Source organism: Chaetodon trifascialis, chromosome 6 (genome assembly GCF_039877785.1).
Source record: "Chaetodon trifascialis isolate fChaTrf1 chromosome 6, fChaTrf1.hap1, whole genome shotgun sequence".
In the NCBI taxonomy this organism is placed as follows: domain Eukaryota; kingdom Metazoa; phylum Chordata; class Actinopteri; order Chaetodontiformes; family Chaetodontidae; genus Chaetodon; species Chaetodon trifascialis.
In genome coordinates, this window is record NC_092061.1 from 26837425 (window position 1) to 26857749 (window position 20325).

At 39.6% G+C, this 20325-nt stretch overlaps 1 protein-coding gene across 1 annotated transcript in view; it reads right to left on the bottom strand.

Moving 5' to 3' along the window:
• The window catches only part of abca2 (ATP-binding cassette, sub-family A (ABC1), member 2), a 111299-nt gene extending 93117 nt beyond the window's left edge, over positions 1-18182 (bottom strand). The window contains exon 1 of the mRNA XM_070965090.1: positions 17728-18182. Coding sequence (XP_070821191.1) covers positions 17728-17793 — 66 coding nt within the window. The 5' untranslated portion in view covers positions 17794-18182. The remainder of the gene's footprint in view (positions 1-17727) is intronic.
• Positions 18183-20325: the final 2143 nt, after the last annotated feature.

Genomic DNA, 20325 nt, shown 5'->3' on the forward strand with positions numbered 1-20325 from the left:
ACTAGCTGAGGGGAGCTGCAGATTCAGGCAACAATTCCTGTTGTCACACTGTCACCTGATATATTGTTATTATAAAAATATTGATTATAACCGCTTTAACCGCTTTACTGGTGTCTGTTTTTAATTTTCCTTTAATTGTATTTTATTTTTATTTTTTTTGTTCTCTTCTAATCAAAATGTATGATTTTTATGCTTCTGTAAAGCACTTTGAATTGCCTAGTGTATGAATTGTGCTATACAAATAAATTTGCCTTGCCTTTCCTTGCCTTAATATGAAGTTTTTATGGTGAGTGTCTCACCCTGCAATATCAAGAGCAAAAAATATTCCTGACCAAATAAAGCCATAATCTAAAAATCAGCCCCACGGACACACACAAACACATATATATGTTTCAGTACAAACGTGTGAAGTATGTGAATGAGTCAGTGGTTGGTGTTTGGCTGCTCATCAGCCATCTGTTTACAGTAATAAACAGTCATCTCCTCTGTGTCTGATTCAAGTGAAATGTTTGTTTCTGTTTCTCTCTCAGTCAACCCTTCTTCTCTCACTGTCAGTTTTACATCTGCAAAGAGCATCTCCTCAGCCTCAGCAGACATATACAGACCGAAACAAACAAACCACTTCTGAACAGAGACCACAGCACTGTCCATCCTGTTGTTAACCCCTCACTCACTTTTCTGTCCATTTATCCACACGCATATTTAGCATATAGGAATGTCAAAGAGCTTCATGAACAGCCCTGTTTTTCAGACAACACTTGCCAATGCCTAATACCTTGCTACAGTAGATAATACATGCACAAATTGTAACAGTTTACTGAGTAAGTGAAATCTATACTGTAAAAGGAAGCCTTTGTTTCCATGGTAATGCCAAGCTCTTGTATATATTTTGTAATGGAAAGGTAACAGACCTATTCCACACAATCAACACAAACCGGACCATACTGTATATGTTCTGCAACATATACAATAAAACATGACAATTTACTCTGTAAGTAAGCTGAAACTGTAAAAGAAGCCTGGTTTGTCTCAATGGTATCCTTTGGAAGAGAATATTGCATATTGTTCATGCAAATAAAACACAAATATTCCTGTATTGTATTGTACCATATATATACGCCACACTGAATGAGGTACACTGAACAGAACTGTCAAAGAAAGTAATACTTGATGACATGACATGATATATAGTTATATTGTACTACAATAGTGTAAGGATCGTAATATAAACGTGATAATGTAACTATAATAAATATGCTGAAACAAGAGAGAAGAGAAAGTGTTAATCACATGGTAGGACATCTGCAGTAATGACCTTATCGACTTCAGGAACTGTTACACTTTGTAACATGCTCTTGTCTTTTCCTCCCTGTGCTCTTTTTCAAGTCAGTGGCTCCAGTCAATGAACCTTCAGTTCATTTCCAAGGCCTTCCCTTTCAGGCTTCCCCTTGTATCTGTACTACTCGTCCTCTTTAGAGTGCCATCATGCCTGTTCAATGTGCAATGTGAGCACAAAATGTCTCCGCTGATTTATCTGACAGTGAATGAAACCATCATGGGACAATCTGTTGTAGGCATCCCAGCCATCACCAATCACTTCACTGTCAGGTTTGATATGTTTCCGTATTACTGGAAGTAATCACTTCCTGGATCAATTTTTCACCTGATCTAAAAAAACATGTCTACTGGACATCTTTACTGGACATCTTTCCAACATTCCTAAGATGCATGAGCGTCTTTGCCAGGTATGTCCACGTCCATACTGAAAATAAGCAAAATTTCATGCATAAAGGAAGCCCTCCCAAAATGTATCATTTGGTAAAGTTAGACTCACTTGATGTCTTGCTGATCCACCCCCAGTATGGTGATACTGCCTGGCCATTTCATTGGGCAAGCTTCCAAAGCAACACTTAAAGTATATGATTTGTCCACATAGGCTCAGTGATAAGGCATATGAAACCATCACCATGGAGGATGATAAACACGACCTGAAGTGTGGAAGGATGATCTCCGTAACTACTAAAACCTGTTGCCACTTTATAGTACTGTAGTGTCTGCAGTGCATGCAAGATGGCCCAAGATTCTCACAGAACTAGAAGACTTTTGCAAGAAAGAATGGGCAGAAAAAAGACTAGAAAGAGTCTTAGCTGGCTACAAAAAGCTTTTACAAGCTGTGATACTTACTTACATAGATACAAAGGGGTCACTCAGTACTGACCATACAAACTGTTTCTACAGGCCATTTTAATTTTTATGTTATTTTGAAAAAGATGGAAATAAAGTCATTTGATGGCACATTGATGCAAGTGAGGCCTGTGCAGCAATGATGCTCGTCTCTTACTACCTATATGTAATCTTGGTCATGATGATGCTTTTATTGCACACAGGACGTTGTTTTTTCCCTGTCAACAGCCTCTCCCTCTGGGGGAGGCTCATTAAGCTTTTTCCCCTTTGTGTTGTCTTCTGAAGTAATATCCTTGTCAATGTCGTGTTACTGAAAAATACACACAATGGAAAATGGAGCAGATGTAACGAGAAACAGGGTTGTAGTAGGTGTCCTCTGGAGGTTGATGCTCTTCACAGGCTTTTTTTTTCAACCTTTACTGAGTAAATTCAGTTCATTCAAAACATGGAGTATCCATGTTCCAGACAAGACCAAGACCCTGACTTTGTTGTAATCTCACAGCAAGAAAGAACCAGTTTTGTCAACGTAGGTGCTTAGACAATTTGTTATGCCTCAAGCAAAAGTATCAAATAATTACTATTTTTATTTAAATGCATTTTGATCATCTAACAACAATGCTACCTGAGTGTATGCTTTGTTGACCGCACCTCTGGCGTGACCACTCGTAACAAAATAGCCCAGCAATGAACATTACCATCGGAGTTAACCACATATGTTAAAGTTAGCTAAAGTTAGGTACTGTTAGCAAGTACATTAAATAATTAAACAGAATATTATTTTTATATAAATAATATTATTTAGGCTATTTATTGTGTTTAGCCTTTCATATCATATAATAAATACTGTGACACTTGGACTATCTTAAAAGGTATTCAGAGGATGAATTCATAGCAATGTACAATACATAGACTGTTGGTCAGCTGAAAATAAGATACTAACACATTTACTTTGAACCAAAGTCATGTTATTCTATTCAAGCTTAGCAGTGTAACTCAAACAGAACAGGTTCTGACTGACCACCAAATTAGGAAAAACAGGATGATTATTTTACAGTATTTCTTAATCTGTTAAAGGCTCCCACAAAAAGAGGCTTAAGGATTTTTCAGATATGTTGAAGGAGTCCGACGCTGAGTCAGGCTCCTTCTCTGAAGGACGGAAGAGGAAGAGGGAAAAGAACAAGAAAAACCACATAACATTTGGAAAAAGAGGCAACTTCCTTCATTTTGAAAAAGGATGGCTCACAATTATATTGCAATTACATGTAGCTTGTAGGTTATCATAATTCTTTCTAAATTGCTTGTACACCATCCCCTTGGTTAGTCTTGTCTTCATAACCCTCTAATTGAGCTCACTTGTGCTGTTTGGCTGTCTCCTAATTCAACAGCATTGAAGCTGCACTATGGTCTCCATGGATCATTTTCATCTTGGTGTAAAGATCTTTTATGTCACTGCAATTTGTCACATTTCCTTTCAAGTTTCAGTGTAGCACCCTCATTTTTCAGCTAAATCCCATAAACACATTAGAAATGGTTATAGCTATGACAATTAAAAAAAGTCAATTACTGGAAAGTACTACCTCAATTTCTACATATTACATAATTAAGCTTTGGCTGTTACCAACATAAACCTTGGATAAAAACTATAACTTAAACTGATGGGTAACAGAGGAGATATTTCCAAGAATCAGTTACCAACTTTCCTAAGACGTACACAGTTCTATCTGTTATTACCAACCTTTACGGTCACAACTACACTGTGCTAAGTTGAGCTGATGGGTAATAGAGGAGGGTTTTCTTTGCATTTCAGCTGCAGTTCTTCTGTATTTACAGACTTACTTACCACAAGTAAAAACCATAGAGTGTACTATAATTTGCCACAGACTGGGTAAAAGGTGGACTGTAAAAGGAAGAATTGCTCATTTTTCTGTGCTTCCTCATATGCATGAACAGCAAACAAAATGAGGGCCAGCATGTTCATCACCAGATCTTGTTTAGCTGAAACTTTTGCAAATAAGATGAATTGTGGCTCACGCTGGCATGGCAGCACCAAAGGGTGCTGTGGGGCTGCAGCAATGAAAACTCTCAGAAAAATTATTTTAACAGTTTCTGTTCGGATGCTTGTGGATGCTTTTTAGTCTGTTGTGATTCATGTATGAGACATATTTGAAGGATAAACGTACATGGTTTCCTACCTCAGTCACCTGAAGCAAAAGCCTGCCTTCACCTCACATTTAGAGGACCTGCTCAACAGAACAGCACAGCACCGGAAGCGAGTACATGTTGCTGCTATTTGCATGCCACTCAAGCATCACCCAGATCAACATGATGAGTGATGATGAACTGGATGAAGCAGTACACACACATCCTGGTTCTTCTTGTCAAGGAGTTTTAGCAGCCAGTGGTACAGGGAACAGGTGGCTTTCACCGCAGGACTATATAGCAGTTAGCAACAAGCACACACATCCCACATGGAAGACGAGCATATCCTCACTTGTCTTATGTTTTATGAACATCATTTTTTTTAATTCCAGCTTTTATCTTACTGCTATTCTAAATTCATTCTTCTTTTCATTTAGTGATGAGAACATTAAATGCCTGATACAAAAGAACCCTTCAGATTTAACTTTACTGTTTGCCAAAATGATTTGGCAGTAAACTGATCTCCCCAGGAACACCATGAATGTTCACAGGAGGTTATGACAGGAGGTGGTCTGCTCATGGTCTGCTGCTGGTAGAGCAAGCGTGTCCCTCTCCAGAATCCTCATGCAAATGCACATTTTCAAGTCAGCGTTATTTTGATGAAGCTGTTGAAGCAGGAATGGTTGTAGAGCAAAAATGACAGTAGTTCTGGGTTTGGCTCATGTCCTCCAGCATCACTGCTGGTCGACGTGAAATGGATGCTGGGATGCTTAACAAAAGTCAGCTCCCAAAGCTTTCTCAACAAAATGGGCAAAAGCCCTTCAGAGCATGCAGCTCAGTTTCCCAGACAGGTGCATCCATATTGGATGATTCCAGCCTCACAGTTTAGGTCAAACACCAACTATTGGTGTCTGTGCACGCACTCTTGTTTACTTGTGAGCAGATACAGTATTTGCCAGTGCTGATATATCTTAGTTAAACTAAAATCAGCTGAAAATATTGGCAGTGCAGATGTGTCTGTTTGGCTCTTCGTGCCGTTTGAGATGTTTTTCTTTTTTTAATCGCTCTACCTGAACTTGTCTTTATCATTTTGTAAAAGCAGGTGTCACTGTATGTCTGTATGTTTTGGAGGAGGCATCCATATCTACTTCCTCTTCCTTTTCCTCCAGCCAATTCTCTGTTGCTTTCTTATGCATGGAAGGTGAACTAATGTCATATTTCAACCCAACAAAAGCTGTTGCTGAGTGAGGCCCTCTACCCTTTTCCTCTCAGCCAGTTTCTCTTTCTCTCCATCTCATCTGTAGATTTAATCTAGAACCTCTCTTCTGTCTCTGGTGCATTTCCTGGGAGGAAGGAAGGAGCTCTCAATTATTCATAGGCTGTCTGAGCCTATTTTTCCAGGACTAACTATTGCTGCTTCTGCTGCTGCCTGTCTGCCATAGCTAAAGCCTACTGGCACAGACTGGCAGCCAAGGGTACTGAAGGACTTTCTGCCAGCAGTTGTACTCTACCAAAATGGGCTATAATGAATAGTGCTTTTTGCTGTGCGGATGGCCTACTTGGTGATTGTGAGGAGGATTTATCTTAGCTGGACACATTTTGTAACAGAAAAAGCCCTCTGCTTTAAATCAAAGTCACATCTAATCCAGCTGGAGCAGCTATATTAGATTTTATTTGAGCTAAAAAGAAGGGGAGTTTTTTTTATTAACATTTGTTTTTTTACTCATTTTAACTCCACCGAGGATGCTGCTGCTAACTGCATGGTGTTTGCATGGTGCATTTGCTGTGGTATGAGGTCCTCTTAGTGAAGATTTTTTATTGAGATTCAGAGTAGGGTTTCTGTTGACAGTAATATTTTCTTTTCTTTTATTACTCCTACAGATTTTTTTTTCTGTTTTGTGACTTTTTTATTCATGTATAGTAAATACCTAACAAGATATATCTGCCAATCAGTTGGTAGCTGGAGCAAAATGAGCAATCCAACAAAAAACAAAAAACAAGAAACTAGCTCAGAGATTCATCATATTCACAGCCACACAATATCTGTAGAAATGGACAGTCCATTAAGCCTTAATCTATTTGTTGGACCTATGTAATAAATTAGTTTTTAAAGATGTATTACACTGCTGGACTGTCAGACGGCTTTGAAGGCAGACACCATTGGTTTAAGGCTTCAGTTGGATACTCTGATGTGCGTTGCACTATTATTTTTCCAGCGGGATCAGGGCCAGACTGGGATAATGATTCAGGCCTGAGACTTAAAGTCCACACAGGCCAATATCCATATTCACAACAGACCACATCTGCTGTAACTGTTTTGTAACTGCTTATAGTTTCACAGTACAAGTACACACATAAATTGATTAAGAAATATCAAAAATAGTTAAAATGGCCAAATTTCTTTAAAGTCAAGAGTGAACTGCACTAACATAATTCAGGCTGCAGGAATACTTATTTATACAGATCATTGTGCACTTTTGGAGTGTTTGTTCCTCAGAGCTCTGAGTGGACTTGTTGATCACTGTGAGGCTCTGGGAGCTCTGAGTAACTGGAGCTCCTTCCACCAGACAGAAAAGAGCATTCAGGTCTTTCTATACAGTATTATTGCCACGCATACATGTGTCCTGCTTTCCTACAAAGTTTGATGCCATATATTAGTTACTGTATATGACACATGCATTAAATTAGCAAGGACAGTTGTGATGTTCTGATGTGCTGAGGGGGGCCCTGCTTTCATGTCCTTTTTTTGTGCCATTTTGCAGCGTTTTGCTGCACTTTGCTGCAGAGCCTTTTTCAGTTTTAATGCATGCCGTCTCAGCTGCACCTTTCCTCTTTCCCTTCTTCTTCCTTGCTCCTGAACATATGTAACATGATCACACTAATGTAACTTTTCATCGCACTGGCAATTACTGTATCCAGCAGATTGAACAGTGAGGGGTAAAAGGTTAATAATGGATTTCCCCAGTTTGAGAATGAGGGTGAATCTTGATGAGACATTTTTTCACAGCATAAAATGTGTAGATGCAACCACTAGGAATACAATTCTACAGCCACAGTAGCATCTCTGTGGGGCTGTACTGAGCATGCTAATCTTTGCTGATTAGCACTACACACAAAGTACAGCTGAGGCTGATGGAAATGTCATTACTTTTGCAGTCACAGTATTAGGTCATAAACCAAAGACTTGGACAGATGAAAACGTTGACATGATGGTGGCACTAATTGAAAGGTCAGAGGATCTACAAAGTCGTTAGGATTCACCATAAAATTCTGTTCCATGCTTTATGTGATGTGGGAAAAGTAGGCATGTTGCTTGTGCAGCAGTCAGCTGGTGGCTCAGTCTCTTCCCGTCAAGGTCATTACACCATTTTCCATTTTAATCTGTTGAATATTATCATTAAGCCATGCAGCTGCCTCTGAATGTGTGTGCGTGTGTGCATGTGTGTATAATGACAGAATTTCATGAATTATACGATGAAGTGCTCTATTTTTAACTACAACTCAAGCACAAATAAAGTAGTATCACAAAGAAAACATGCTGACTTTTTTCATACCATTGTGACATTCTGAGTTACTGTTATTTGGAAAACAAATTCTTAGGTAATGAACAGGCAGCTGAAAAAAGTTCAGACATTCATGAACTTCTCATTCATAGGTTTAAATGATGATGATACTACATTTCAGAAAAACACTGGATTAGTCCACCCTAAACTCTAAAAGACCAGCTTACATTAGCCAATAAACCAATGACGTACTTGAAAGCGGAGCTGTAGACGTTGGACTCGAGTCACAAAAGTGCAGATTTGGACTCATCTGGCGTGAGACTTACTTGGAACTTGAAAGCAAAAAGGGAAGACTTGAGCTGGTGACCCATTAATATTGAAAAATGCTCTACTGAATGTAGTTGTGTCTTTTGGAACTCTGTCAACTGTCAAGAATAATTAACAGCCAGGATGCATCTTCATAACCTAATGTACACTTTCAGTTACAGCTGCTGGCAACCACATCCAACGATCGCATGTGTCAGTCACATGTAGGAAAACCCTGAACAGATTAGAATGAACGTAGACAAAAAACACGGATATCGTTCATTATATTTGTTTTAATACAGATTTTTGTCAGAGCATTGCATTTATTGAATGCTGTCGGGATGTAAAGAGAATTTCAACAGATGCACCAAAAAATGCTTCTAAAATGCCCTTTCAGACTTCATATGGACACAGATCTAAAAACATCTCTGTTTTAAGGTGATTTCAGAAGAATTAAGTGGTGCTTTTAGTACAATGCAGTTTATAATGACAGAATTTAAAAGGATAAATCCAGGACAAAGGTGTAAGAGAGGGATGGTCAGATCCAAATTCTCCAGACTAGCTTCTCACACTAAAAGAGCAGTGTTTGATTACTTCTAGCTGAGGACAGCATGAAGAAAACTGGGGAAGGGTAAATTATTCAGTAATGTTTCCTCAACAACCATTAAAAAAGACCCTTGAGCAAGGCATTTTACTGCGTTTCAGTGACGACACAGTGGACCACTGTGGTTGCACTGTGAAGCTCCTGTATTTGAATATGAGGCAGGCCTGTGCTACAGAGGAGTGCTCATTATGTAGGTCAGAGCAATTCCATAACCTCAAAATTTGATTTCTGCTAGGTGTGTTCCTCTAAAGGCCGGATCAGCCTGTCGTCCACTCCAGCCTGTCTGAAACCACCACCACATCAATAAGTCAAACATTTAGCATTTCACATACGGCACATGAATGAACTTGAACATATCAAGCACTAGCCAGTCTGCATTATTATCCTGTCAGGTTAATGTCCTCTCTTACTGTATGTGTGATTAGTTTGTGCCAGTAATATTTGGAGAGGATGTATGATACTGAATATTGTCACTGCCATGTGATTAAAGTGTTTCCTATACCTTGCTGGTTTTTACTGACTGTTCTATATGCTGATCAATAAGTTGAACGATAGGTCAAATGACTATGTAATGTGAAAGGAGTCACTCACAGTGATTAACACACAGTTCATTATTAGAATTATCACCAACTTTCTATTTCCCCTCAGTTTCACTTTTCATTTTGATTTTATGGCTCAAATATTGTGCTGTCATCAACTTGTGTTTTCCAGCAGCAGCAGCAGCAGCAGCAGCAGCAGCAGCAGCAGCAGCTGTTTTAGGACAAAAACCTCTACTAACCCACTGCACACTACCTGCTCAGTGCCAAACAGCAGACAGGCAGCCAGAGACTAGCTGGGAAACGTAGTAGAGCCTTTAGCCACTAAAGAGCAGATATTTTTTTCAGGAGTTGGTGGAGATCAAACCTGAGCTAAGAGAATGAATATTGGAGGAGGACACAAAAAAAGGCCATGTTTGCTAACACGTTTGTCATAATGACTGACATAATGATTTTGACTGACTGCTGCTGCTACCATTGGCGTATAATGATTTGGTTGCCAAAATTCTTGGTCAAGGCTACAGTATGTGTCTAAATTCAATTTCTGAGTGGCTGGGACATGAGATCTTCACTAAGTCTCCATGTTTGAGAAGTTCAGGTGGTGGTCGTCGTATCAGCTCCATCAGGTGGTATATTGAATGTATTTTTTAGGGCTGTCACAGTTGGTCAAAAATGACATTTGATTTTTCCTTCTAAAAAAACATATAGGTCCATAATTGCTGTCCATAAGAGGGAATACCAATACAAAAAGAGACAAACAACTTGTATATTTTAAAATAAACATGTCTTTTAAAAGATCTACATACCTACTTATTGTTGTTGAATTATGCAACAATATCAGCTTAACCCACATTTCATTTTCAATCAATGAAAGTGATGTTGTGTGGAGCAGCACAGGTGCCGCTCCACACAACATGTCCTGGAAGATTTCAATGTCCTGAACAAATGGGAGGGATTTCAGTCACATATGATCTGATTATGAACCATATTGACCTGTGTTTTTGTGGCCTAAATTGTATGCATGTACTTATTGTGGTGTGTTATATATACTGCACATTATATCATATCATATACATATACTATTTTATTTTCAAATTGTAATTTGTAAAGCTTTGGGGGTTTCTCCAGGAATGGCCTGAAGAGAGGGTTATGTTTTTGAATTTAGACTGAAAATCGTAAATCAAGTGTTTAAACAAAACACTTCTTGGTTTGTTAAGATAAAGGAACTCAAACTTTCTAGATCCACTCATTCCACACAGAATCAAACCATGATAAATAAAAGATTAAAAACTGCAAGTGCCCTCCAGAGGAAGAGCTGCAGCACAGTTACCTCACAGGATTTATACATAACCTCTCCTGTCTCCAGTGCCAGGCCTCAGTGAACAAGCTGCTAGTCTATTAGACTTTACAGATAGCATTTATAATTCATTTAGCTGTCAGTTAACCTTCTGCTACAGATTTGCACACTCTCTTATCAGTCAGCAGCTTCATCCTTCATCCCCTCTATCTCTAAAAGCTTTCTGTCTCTCGTTCTTTGACCCCTTCTCTTCCTCTCTCTTCTTCTTTGCAAATGGTTTCTCATTTTCCTGTAGTTGTTGTTGTTGTTTTTTTCTTTCACTCTTCATTTTAAATCTCTGTCTCTGAGTCCCTGGCTCTCTGCAGTCTCCATAGATACCCGGCCAGTGGGTTTTGCCCAGCCCACTGTAAGACTATCATTCAAAGAGAGACTAGATCTAGGTCAAACACACTGCTAGCTGCTGCTACTGGAGACTAACTATTCTGTACAGCTGGGCAGTGAGTTTGGTTACTGTCTGCTGTATGCCACATTTGTTTTGAGCCAAGTCACTTTCCTTATCTTGCATCTACTCAACAGAAATATATTAACATATTTATGCATGAAGCTGTAATAAATAATTAACTTTTCTTAAAGCTGCACTCATTAATATTTTATAGAATGGATCAAATGACTCTGAGTATGTGAAAGGTATCGGTTGCAATGACAACAGCAACTCTTTTTACTCATTATTACTATTACAATTACAGTCATTTGGCAGACACTTTTATCCAAAGCGACGTACAGATACATATGAATCCACACACTGATGGCCCAGCATCAGGGGCAGTTTTGGGGTTCAGTACTGCCAAGGCCAGGGATCGAACCACTAACCTCCTGATCGATGGACGACCGCTCTACCTCCTGAGCCACAGCCCCATTATTAGCTTACACACTGTAGTTTGGTTAATTTGGGCTGGACCAAAGGAAAATCAGCCATTGTTGCCTTTTAGTTCTGGCCTAGTTAACGTGAACAATGGCATAGTTCAAGTACCAACCATTAAAGAGCTGTAAACATGTGGTCACATGGTATGACAGGTAACTCCTTCATTGGACATTTTTGGCAATGTCGCCCTGTATCAACAGAAGTACACAGACTCATGGGGGAAATCACATTATGTCACTAACAGCAAATAACGCTACACTTTACTGAGCATTATGTCTTTCCCTTATTTCCAAAGACTGCATGCAGAAATAACTGATCTCAGCATTATCAGTCCAGACTGCAACTCAACCTCTGATATATCTGGTTAAATCCTCACACTTGTGTACTGTCAGCCATGTTACCATGGTTGCGCAGACCAATTTTGAATTCAAGCAAAATTTTATATCTAATACTAATATCAAAGGAGCTCACATTTCATGATAACTCATCAGCCAGAGCCAGAACAGCTACTGTTTCTTCCAGTGGTGAGATTGTCAGGGAGCTCATATTCAGACCCAAATAAAGCCGGATGTCTGCTGTATCTGGGACTGTAGCATGTAGCATGTGCTGTCTGCACATCCTGCTGGATTCTTTTTATTGGCTGATTGAGCTGTACCTAACTGTAACAGCATCAGCTGTTTCAAAAAACCCCCGTCAACAGCCAGCTGGAGGGTGTGAGTGACACGCGGCAGGGCGGGATCTGCATCATCCATGGCCTTTACCATATCTTTGGCATTATACAGCATGCAGGTTGTCTCTGGACATTTTCTCTCATTGCAAAGTTGGTTTTTGCTGTCTCCCGCTGCTAGCATTAGCAAACTCTTTCAACTCTGCATTTTGTTGTTCTTTAGATGTTATCAAATTGCTTGTATTAAAAATGTTTTTTACTCCTTCAGCTGACATTTACTTTCGTTGTTGGTGCTTATCTCAAACTATTGCTGTTGCCATAAAATGGTATTGCGTGCATTTCAGACAAGTTTTATGATAGCAATACTGGTATCAGTAGCAGCGCAAGTCGAACTAGATGTGATCCAAACCTCATATTTTTATTGCAAAATACAACTGTGCAAAACCTGAGCAGCTTAGTGGTGCAAGAAATATTCAGATCTTTTACTTAAGTAAAAGTAAGGCTTCTACAGTGTAGAAATATTCAAATAATTTTACTCGAGTAAAAGTTCAGAATTATTAGCATCAAAATATACTTTAAGTACCAAAAGTGAGGAGCTAAGTACTTTGTATACTGCTGGGTAGTTTGATCTGTAAAAATGCAGCATATTTTATCCTATGACATGTTTTGTGTCAAAAATCTGTATCTGACAGTATCTGTCAGATGAAAGTAGAGAAAAAAGAAGTACAGCACATGTTTACCTTTATTCAAAGAAATCCCACAAGATATGACTAAAAGAAAACCCATATTTACTTTATGCAGGTGGGCCACAGTGCTCCTCAAATCTATGCATGAGCTTGTCTCTGTCAGGAGGGACCAACATACTGTATGTGACTGATGCTGGCTCAGCGAAGTGCTGACTACACCGCTGTGCTCTGATCATCAATCCTATGGACAGCTTTAGTGAGGCCAAAGCAGGGCAGCGTGATTACAAATCTATAGAAAGAAATGACGCAGCTGCTGCTATTATTATTACAGAGGCTCCCCAATGCATCTTTCCTGACTCCTCTGAGTTTGATGTCTGAAGGTAGATGGGCTAAAAATAGCTACACCCCACCCCCACCTGACACACACACACACACACACACACACACACACACACACACACACACACACACACACACACACACACACCCCTCTATCAGGACACTTGCAAAGGCATCAGGCATTGATACAAATCTGGCTACCTGAGGACAGATCCGGCCACGGCTTTTAGAATCAGCACAAACATCACTAAAATAAACCAGCTGACCCGCATTAGGATTTCTGATGGCTAATAATAGACCCTGTTAGGATTAAAGGCTTCACAATATGCACACTCAGATGGCATGGTTGTGGAGGTCACCCCATTAGATTATACTACACATCTGGAGAATGGCATTTGAATGTCTCTCAGCATACTTGCCTGCCTGTTTAGTTTTGGGGTTTTTTTAACGACTGACAGTAAATTTAAGAATGATGTCGTATGAGAATGATGAGGCTGTGTGTACACAGACCATGTACGCTGATGGTTTTACGATTTCTGCAGAGGTTTTTTATTAACAGAACTGCATAGTTGGGATGAGGACTGCTAAAACAAAAGCCAAACTGTCAAGCAGCCAAACGTCACCTCCAGATAATCTACACAAAAAAATGTCAGTACAGAGAACTGAAGTCACACCACAACACCTGGGTCCTGTTCCAAAAGTCCAAAACCCAACTGACATTTTAAAATGTGCAAATGACACGAACATAACCTTGTTATGAGAAAACAAGGAGAAAACAATGTTGAACATGTGCTGCAAATGTTTTATTCTTGGAAAGCTAACAAATGCATGGTCAGCACTCCAATGTACAGGTGAGAATGGTGCTTAATGGTGTATCTGATATCGCTGTGGTGTTGTAGCTACAACATCATAAATAATGTTGCTGGAGGACCGCCATTGCAAAAAAACAGACAAAGTTGGCATAGGTAGCAGGTCATGGTGAATGGTCAAGCACTGGACTTCTAACAGTCTCACTGTTGTTTTTGTGAGAAAGCTCTGATAAACCCAATGTACACTACCTGTGCAGCAGCAAACAGCAAATGGACAGTTAGAGACTTGGTAGTACACACTGTCAAGCATTTAGCAGCTAAAGAGTCAGATATCTGTCTGAAGAGTTGGTGGAGACCAAACCGGAGCGAAAAAATGGACATCCATTCATCAGGTGGACACAAAGAAAAGACTACTGAATGCTTACTGTATGGTGCTCTGTGTCTGCTGGGTTTCCAGCTCGGCCTGCTGCCCCCATTGTTACTGCCAAATAATCAATTACTGCAGCTTTAAGCTTTGTTTGAGGCAAACAACTTTAGTTATATCCAACCATCCACCTTGATTTCATAAGAGGGTTTTTGGAACAGCTTTCGTCTTTGTGTCTGATAAAGGACAGCCATTACTTACATGACTGCAAGAGGTAGCTTAACAGGAACACAAGCAGTTTTGAGTGTTTGAACAAATGACCAGCGCTGTAATTTTTCTGATGAGAGCAGTCAGAAATTGGTTTTAATATGCACCTTACTGTTAACAATAACTGACCACAGACTGTTTGATACTGGCTGGGTCATACGCTTATAAGCTCTTGGTTGCTAATAGAACTGATGAGGATGTGTGGTTTCACTTGGAGTCTTTCAAAAACATAAAATACAGAAGTAAACGTGAGGAATGGATTAAACTTTGTCTTTCTCTGCTCAGTTATAACATGCAAATGTTAGCATGTCTGACGAACTAGCTTACTTCCAACAGTATTCAATTCAATTCGCTTCAGTTTTATTTATATAGCACCAAATCACAACAGATGTTGTATCAGGACACTTCCTCTATAGAGCTGGTACAGACCAAACCCTTTATCTACAGACTACAATAATTCCCTCATGAGCAAGCACTTGGCAACAGTGGCAAGGAAAAAATGATGTCCAAAGGCAATGGGCATGCTATTAGCTTTCTACATTATTTTGTGGGGTGAGAGGTTGCATTATGAAAATGCTGTTTGTGGAAATGTCAGTGTGTCAGCCAAGATGCAATTATGTCAGAATTCAAAGAAATGATAGCAGCTCAGTCCTGCTCTTTGCTTGTTTTGGGCATATTCACACTACATTTACATAAACCAAGCTCATGGATGATTCCTCATATCCTCAAACCCTTCTCTCTTGTAAAAGAAAAGCAAACTGTTTAAAAATACAAAAAAATAAAGCATAGCAACCCTAACCATGACCCTAACCACTGCATTGCTTGTCCAAATGTGTTTATCTTCCACAGTAAACATCCAAACAACTCAAGGGTTTTGTTAGAACAAATACAATCTTAATTACCCTCCAAGTTCTTCTTTTTGCCTTTTATTAATAATACTGTACGACTATCTACTGCACAAACTATTACTCTACAATACTACTACACAAACAATACTGTTCCTCTGAACAGCTATGTCAGCGACATGTAGCTTTAACCTCAGTCTTTTAGTATTTCATCATGTATGCAACCATCAAGTACATATCTAAGACCTTTTAACATCGTTCTCATTTTACACTTTGCATTTAGCATTAGCTCCATTAGCTAGCTACACTTATATTATCTGTTAGCGAGAGTCATTGTTTTAGCCAACAAAAGCCAAATATGGTCAGTTAGAAATGGGAAGCCTGCTTTTATTTACTTCTGCGACGAATTGAAGACCAAGTGGTTCAAAAATTACTGTACATTGTGTGTGCAATGTGAGAATGGAAAAGCTTTACATGCGTAGCAACAGTAACTAAGGAGGGTGGGGCTTAGAGAAGGGTCAATGGGTTGTTGCAGATGACGTCACGTCACTCTTTTGTTGTGGGGCGAACTGCAGATGGGGGGCCAGAAGTGATTTTCTGCACAGGGAGTATTATAACACACAGTCAAATTGTGTTTCGCATCATTTACGGTTGCTCAGATCAATCAAACCAAGAAACCACGAAAAAAAGGCTTGTCAACCGTCTGAGCCAAGTCTGATAATGGTGGAAATGGTGTAACATTAACTATTGTTTTAAATCTATGATCTATGATAGATAGCAGTAGAAGTAATAGCACAGGACAATAAAAAAAACAAACAACAGTCATCCCAGAGCACTTTGGTCTGAGGTCATGGACCCAACCATTAACAATGTTTGTCTGTTTTCATTTGGTTTCTAGAGTAGAACGACGTCTGAATGAGCAGGTTGTTCTTATATTTGCGGCCTCAATAACAGCAAATCTTTCAGTTCAGCCGCTCCTCTTCATAACATAAGGGTCACATCCAACATATGTTCTGAATTTATGTCTGTACCTTTCTCTCACAATTTCATCTAAACTAGTCCAGTAAGAATTGGCCTTCATCTCTTCTAGAGCTTTCATCGGCATCGTGCAGACCTTCTCACCACTAACCACCTGTTACTGTGAGTTGAAATCATCCATCGCATGAAGACTATTCTACCATCTCCATGACAACTAAGCAAATTCATCAGCTGAGGAAACTCTGAACGGGACTGAAAGCACTGTGAAAATCTAGTAAGCTGATCTAATGTGTGGATTTAAAAAGTTACAGGCATTTACTAGACAGGGGCAGTCCAATGACAAGACGCATTATGGGAAATGTAGGACCCAGTGTTTCTTGATCTTGACACGTATTTGGGACTAAAAGTAAGGATCTCCACTGCTTCATACTCTACATCTTCTGAAATATCTGTCTCTTACATTATGGAAGCACAAAAGTGAATTATGAGAGGACCCCACAATTAAATTTCTGACACTGTCACATGATCATGCATTCTAAAAACAATACAGCTATTACCATCCTATCTGACAGTAACCGAAATCCTGTACTCACAACCCAAGTGGCATCAACAAAAAACAGTCTGTATAGGATTTCTAGTTCTGTAAAAATGACAGATTACATTAGATATTCATGCTCTCTGTGGAGTGTTTTTCATCAGGTGGTGCTCAGTTTAGTCTCAGTTTGACATTGATATCAGTGATATTAATGTGAATCATTTCATTTGATACCGTTTCATGTTGTCATCGTGTGATTGCATCAGTCAGGCCTAGTTTAGCATTTTTTGCATCTTAAGCATATGACAGAATAAAAACTTGATTACTTCATGACAACATATCCTGAGTGTATGTGCAATGCATAGGCCTTTTCAAAAATGAGGTTTAACATAAACTAGGATTACACAACTGTTGTTCATCCCCGAACAACAACCTGTTTGACAGTGTGGACACAGACAGAGAGCAGGTTCCAGCTTCCTGTACACCATCATCAGCCTCCTGATTGAGCTCACTGGCTGCGGTGTTATTGTACCGTCTGATGGGAACATTTGCAGACAGAGACGGATGCTGGTAGAATTGGCCCAAGTCTCAGTGTTAGCGGCCAGTGGAGCAGAGGAGCAGCCTGAACCGACGCCCGTCTGCCTTCCAAAGGCACGAACGACCAAACACGACTGTTTTGCGCTTTTTTTTTTTTTTTTTTTTACATAATTTCACAGACTGTCATATGAACAAATGCCTTGTCTTACCGGTCCCCTCCTCTTCAGAGAGATGTTCTTCCACAGCAGGAGATGGAGCTGGTGCAGGAATCCCATTTTGCCTCCCGCTTCTGCTTCAGTATGTCCTAAATTTACCAAATTAGCATACCGACGGTGGCCTGTGACTGCATTTAAATAACCGGGGAATTTCTATCCGGTTCCCAGGCATCCCGTCCGAGCCTGTCACGGTGCTGAAATGTGTCGGCCTTGGCTGATATTGAAAAACAGTAAGCTTGTTTACTCAGTCTTTTGGGCCGAAGGATGCTTATTTGCCAGTGCCTGACGGCAAAAGTCGTAACGGGACTGTTTGTGTTCCGTCTGTCATCCTCCGTCTGTCGGTGGGGCACCGGCCAGCCTCTCCGGCGGAGTCAGTGAGTGCAATGATCTGAGCTGGAGCAGGAAACCAGAGGAGATAGTCTGGTGTAAAGCTGACCGCAGCAACACGCACACTTCCGGCCTTGCCTTTAAAAACAAAAGCCCACCCAGTTTGCAAGGTGCACTTCATACTTTACATTTGCTAAAAAGGAAGCTGTTCACTCGGTGATCAGAGGTATGACCAGGAGTCCAAGCCCCCCGACCTCCCTCAGAGGATTTTGACTTGACACTATAAATTCATAGATTTTTTTTTCATACTATGTTAGTTATATTTTTTATATTTGATTATACTAAAGGAACGGTTAAATTATATTTACTGTACATTTTTTTCTCCGGCCCTCTCCATCCTGTCGGAGTTAAAGTGTTGCAGAAATAGGCAGCTAAATGCTGTCTTTATTTACTGGACTGATGGGTTTTTAACGTAAATTGCAAGGATTTTAAAGTAGTTTGTAAACGTGGAAAATGGACTATAAATAGTGTATTGAGAGAAAGAAACCACAGTTTAGTCCACTCTAACTGCTGTTGTGCTGACTGTGGGGAGAGTTTTGAAAAGGTATTGGGAAATACCTGAAGGCAACTGTAAGAAGCTGTAAAGCCACAATCAGTGTCAATCCAGCCAGACTCTGAACTCAGTTCTTTGTTGCAGGTTTGAGATGTAATTAGGCGTACTCTGTGTGGTTGAGTACTATACACTATGTGGCCAAAGGTATGTGGGAAGACATGTCTTTACACAACAATGTGTTTCCAAGTTAGTGTCAGCAGCTTGTGTTTGGCCCTCTCCTCTTATTACATGACAAGGCCTCTGTACACAAGCCAACTCCATAAAGAAATGGAAGGGCTTAAGTGACCTGCAAGAGCCATGATGTCAACCCCAGCCTACACCTGCAGAATGAACTAGAACTCTGAGCCAGAGTTTATCACCCAACATCAGTGTTGGACTTCACTAATGCTCTTGTGCCTGAATGGGAGCAAATCCCTGCAGCCAGTTTCCAACATGTGGTGGAAAGACTGAAACCAGAAGAGAAAGTAGGGTTTTAAGGACCAAAACTGAATATATAAATAAATAAATAATTGAAGGGTGATGAAGGGCTGTTACAGCAACACTAGTCAACCTGGTCATCTTTCTTTTGATTTACTGGCTGACACAATTGAACATAACATGTTGTGTAGTCTGATAATCCAAAGATGTTTGGCATAATGGAGCAGAGCAGCATGAATTAAATTTGATATTAAATTTGAGTTGGATAACCATTTTGCAGTAGTGTAGAACTGAGAACCAGTAAGGTAACCACCTCACTAGCAGCTGATGTGCAATATCAACTATCATAAGATAAGATAAGATAAGATAAGATAAGATAAGATAAGATAAGATAAGATAAGATAAGATAAGATAAGATAAGACTTTACTGATCCCACACCAGGGAAATTCAGTCATTATAGCCAGCAAGTATTACAAAGCAAACACAGTGGCATGAAAGGGTGAAGATAAATAAAGTGTACCAGAAATAGAATAGAAAAATAACTATGTATGTGTGCATTATGTAAATTATCCCACCGCCATAAAAACTACCATTAACAATATTCTTATGCAAAAACTACTAATGTTGTATCACGCTTTAGAAATACTTGGTCTATGTATATGCACAATATATGCAGTTTCTAAAAATACTGTTGCCAATATGAATAATAAATAGTGCTATTACACTATTGAGAGAAATAAACGAAATTGCACTAGATGAAATGGATAATTTGAGCATATATTAGCATTGAAACAGTAGTGCCAAACAAAAGTGGGTCTATGATGTAGAACTGTGAAAGACAACATCAAAAGACAGCTGCATTACATGATGCTGGAGTTAAACAGTCTGACAGCTGCTGGGATGAAGGACCTGCAGTACTGTTCTTTCTCGCACACGCGATGCAGCAGTAAAGGGCAAGCCAGGTCTATGTATTTATTAGTGCTGTCAAAATGTTGTGTTAATTTTTTAATTAATTTGAAATACTTACTGTACTAAAAGATTAACACAATTAATGCATTCCTGTCCTTCAGAGGCTGCAGCACGCTGAGTGTTGAAGCTGCAGCTTATGAAACTAAACGACCTGAGGCATCCATTAGTAACCATGTCATGCTAGCCTGTCAGGAAGGGGCCTAAATTTTGGCAAGGGAAAATCTGAATATTTCCTTGTTCTCTTAATCATATTTCCATGGACTAT